Below are 3,559 nucleotides of genomic sequence, written 5' to 3'. Positions count from 1 at the left end.
TTAATTCACTTCAACTAACCAAGAAATGCTTTTCCCCTCATAAGCAAATAGTGAAACACTCTTCTAAAGGTGCCAATTTTAACTTAATTGCAACCTCAAGAATATAATGTTAGCTTATCCTGAGGTTTTTCCCATCTTGATATTAACCAGCAGCCTTTGCGACTAGTCCGATCTCACAGGACATTACAATACAATTAGACTAGTAATATCAGATCGCAGGCTGATAAAACTTTAATTAATTGTGACCTCAAAGTGCCTGGAGGATGGTTCTGATATCTACCTGAGCATGCTCCTGATGAGGTGGCACATTTTCTCCTCCCAGAACTGGATTTCAGCGTCAGTCAACTTTTGGATGGTTAGGTTAGAGGTATGATGTGAAACAACTTTAGGATACAGTTAGGGTTAGGAATATACTGGTAATGGTTAGGTTAAATATTAGGATTAAACATAACCACAGTAACTAAAATAAATGTGAGTCAGTGTCTTATATGGATAGAAATAATGATCCCCACAGACTGCCACTCTGGGTCCCTGAGCAAGACCCTTAACCCCACACTGCTCCCCGGTCGCCACAAAATGGCAGCCCACTGCTCCCCCAAGGGGATGAGTTAAATGCAGAGAGTAAATTCCCCCATTGTGGGAAAATAAAGGGATTTAATTACAAATAAAAAGAAGTTTGTGACTGTTAAGGTATATATGATGTTTCTGAACGGTTTTCCAGTGTCAACTCAAAATGGACCATCCCCACAACAGCCTGAACAGCAGAAAAGGTACAGTGATACAGCATACTTATGTGTTTCATGTTTGTTTTTATAACGTTTTGATACAGCAGGAAATAAACCTCTGTCTTTGTACAGGATTGAGCAACAAAAGCCGGAACAGCAGGAGAAAGAGCCCATAGGGTCAGATGCCCCTACCTGCTTTGTATCACCAGGTGCTCCTCCACCACCTCCACCACCACCACCTCCTCCTTCTGCTGGGCCTTGCCCACCAGCACCTCCTCCCCCTCCCTCTGGTGGTGCGGTCCCACCTGCACCACCACCACCCCCTGCTGGAGGAAGTGGAAAAGTTGGAGGACAAGGAGGCAGCACAGATCTTGCAGCTGCTCTTGCAGGAGCTAAATTGCGGAAAACTGTGAAGGTAAAGACACCTTGATGGCTCCATCATGATAATTTAAATTTTTGTTTTAGTTTTTATTTAGAGAATAGAGATAGAATGAAGCAGAATGATGAAAAAGGGGTCCCTATGTCCTCCAGCAGTCTAAGCCTATAGCAGCAGAACTATAGAGATAGCTCAGGATAACCTCAGCCACTCTAACTAGAAGCTTTATCAAAAAGGAAAGTTTTAAGCCTAGCCTTAAAAGTAGACAGGGTGTCTGCCAAACCATGATGCTGCCACTGCCATGTCTGACAGAGGGGATGGTGTGTTCAGGTTTGTTAAATATGGAAGTCAGGTCGCCCTGAAAGCGGCTGTGCCTCAGAACTTCCCTACCGGCTCTTTTACTGGGAGCAAGTTATTTACTTCTCTTAACTCAAACTGGGTGAAACCATATAAAAACGGACTATAAAACAGGAGTAAAAAGGTAACAGAGTTTACTCTCTCTCTGGCTTTAAACTTCTCCACAACAGTATCTAGGATCTGCCTGGTGTGATCCTTGTTCTTCCTGATGTTATCTGCGCTTTAAAGATCAAAGCAGGAGCATTTATACGGAGGCTAACTCTTACACACAGGTGGATTCTATTTATCATCCCTATGTTTTAGGCCTGAAATGTGGGGAAAGATTGAAAAAGTTCAAGTGGGCTGAATACTTTTGAGAAGCACTGCATTTAAAGGTCTACTTTAGTTTTCAATGTAAATATAAGAAACATTTATTTTACTTAAAATCAAAGGATAGAACCTAACTGGAAGTGTTTTTCTTTCATAAAGGATGATGGGGCAGCACCAGCTTCCAAACCATCATCATCATCTGGTGGGGGCGGAGGAGGTAACCTAATGGGGGAAATGAGTGCAATTTTGGCAAGGAGGTAAGTAATCTATATTTTATTAATATTTAAACAATTTCAAATATATTTTCTATTTTAATTTTTATGCCAAAAAGCCTGTTAATTTTAACTTCACATATAATTGTTTTCCAGCCACCAACACATATGTGTATTTAGAAATTTGTCTTCTGAATACACACTTTTCTCTTTAATCAAATATTAGTAAAAATTTTTTCTACCCATTAATCTTTAAGTATTTCAAAACATAAATGCCACAAGCCATGACAGACTCTTTGTGTAGTGGTAATAGGAGAACAGACCTATCAAGTGGTATGATGATGGAAAGCATGTGATACGTAAAGTTCACTCTATTTTGTTTTGAAAAAGATCTGGCCAATTAAAAAAACTTGGCCATAAAACTGAAGCTATATGTGATTTTTTTGCAGGACAGCTCCATGTGGTTGTTTAAACCAACACTGTATAACTTCTGTCTCAAGTATTATCTTACTTTAAATATATATCAAAGGACATTTCAGGTCAGTTAAGAGAGGTTGGCACATATCCATGTTCGGTATGAGCTGCCCTTCTAAAAAACTCTCCGTGGCTGGATGGGTCATGTGACCCAGGGCATGTATTTACAGCAGTCTTGCTAACTTCGTCTTAAAAACTTAGACTTAGACAGACCTTGTTGCCATTTTGTACACAAAACAAAATATTGATGCATACTGCATTCCAACAGCAAAGGAGCAGCTTAGCAGTGAAATGAACATTTCCATTTATAAAGTGCAGCAGTTTTCAAAATGTAAACAGTTTAGGAGAAAAGAAAAACTAGTTTTAAGAAATGGTGCAAAAGGCATTGATATGGCATGTTCAGAGCAGTGCAAACCCTAACTAACTGTAACTAAACTAACATTTGTTGTTAGATCTGCCCTTAGCTGATCAGACAAATATCTGGATGTCTGATGCAGGATATAATCTACTGGTTAGACGTTTCCTCATCTTCATCAGGAACTCCAGGACTTCTGCTGGTCCAAAGTGGCTGCATGGTGTTGTTTGAAGTAACACCAAGGAAGAAATCAAAGGAACAAAAAATATTTTACAAAGCAAATGAAAAAAATCACCAATATTGCAGCTGTAATTATTTATCAAACTGCAAAGACTGCTAACAAAGTCCAACATTTAAGGACGGCACCAGGAGAAACCCTGGTATCATTTGATGTTACTTCACTTTTCACGTGCATACCTATAACAGAGGCAGTGGAAACAGTCAGGAAACGTCTTCAACAAGATAATGACTTAAACAACAGGACTAATTTCACTTCGGACCAGATCTGCACGCTACTGGGCCTTCGTCTTTCCACAACCTATTTCAAATTCAGAGATAGTTTTTACAGACAGAAGCATGGCTGTGCAATGGGATCTCCAGTGTCACCAATTGTAGCCAATCTTTACATGGAAGGAATGGAAAAGAGAGCTTTAGACACTTTCAATGGAACACCACCAAGCCACTGGTTTAGATACGTGGATGACACATTCGTCAAAATCCAGCCAAAGGAAGTAGAAGCTTTCACAAGACA

At 39.8% G+C, this 3,559-nt stretch overlaps 1 protein-coding gene across 1 annotated transcript in view; it reads left to right on the top strand.

The window, feature by feature from the left end:
• The first annotated feature begins 677 nt into the window (after positions 1-677).
• The window catches only part of LOC107102692 (ena/VASP-like protein), a 16,409-nt gene continuing 13,527 nt past the window's right edge, over positions 678-3,559 (top strand). The window contains exons 1-3 of the mRNA XM_015402095.1: positions 678-770; positions 858-1,140; positions 1,927-2,024. Of these exons, the coding sequence (XP_015257581.1) occupies positions 697-770; positions 858-1,140; positions 1,927-2,024 (455 nt within the window). The 5' untranslated portion in view covers positions 678-696. The remainder of the gene's footprint in view (positions 771-857; positions 1,141-1,926; positions 2,025-3,559) is intronic.

Source organism: Cyprinodon variegatus, unplaced genomic scaffold, assembly GCF_000732505.1.
Source record: "Cyprinodon variegatus isolate N-32 unplaced genomic scaffold, C_variegatus-1.0 Scaffold1299, whole genome shotgun sequence".
NCBI classification, from domain to species: Eukaryota; Metazoa; Chordata; class Actinopteri; order Cyprinodontiformes; family Cyprinodontidae; genus Cyprinodon; species Cyprinodon variegatus.
The sequence above is the reverse complement of the archived record's forward strand: the minus strand, read 5'-3'. Positions and strand labels throughout refer to the sequence as shown.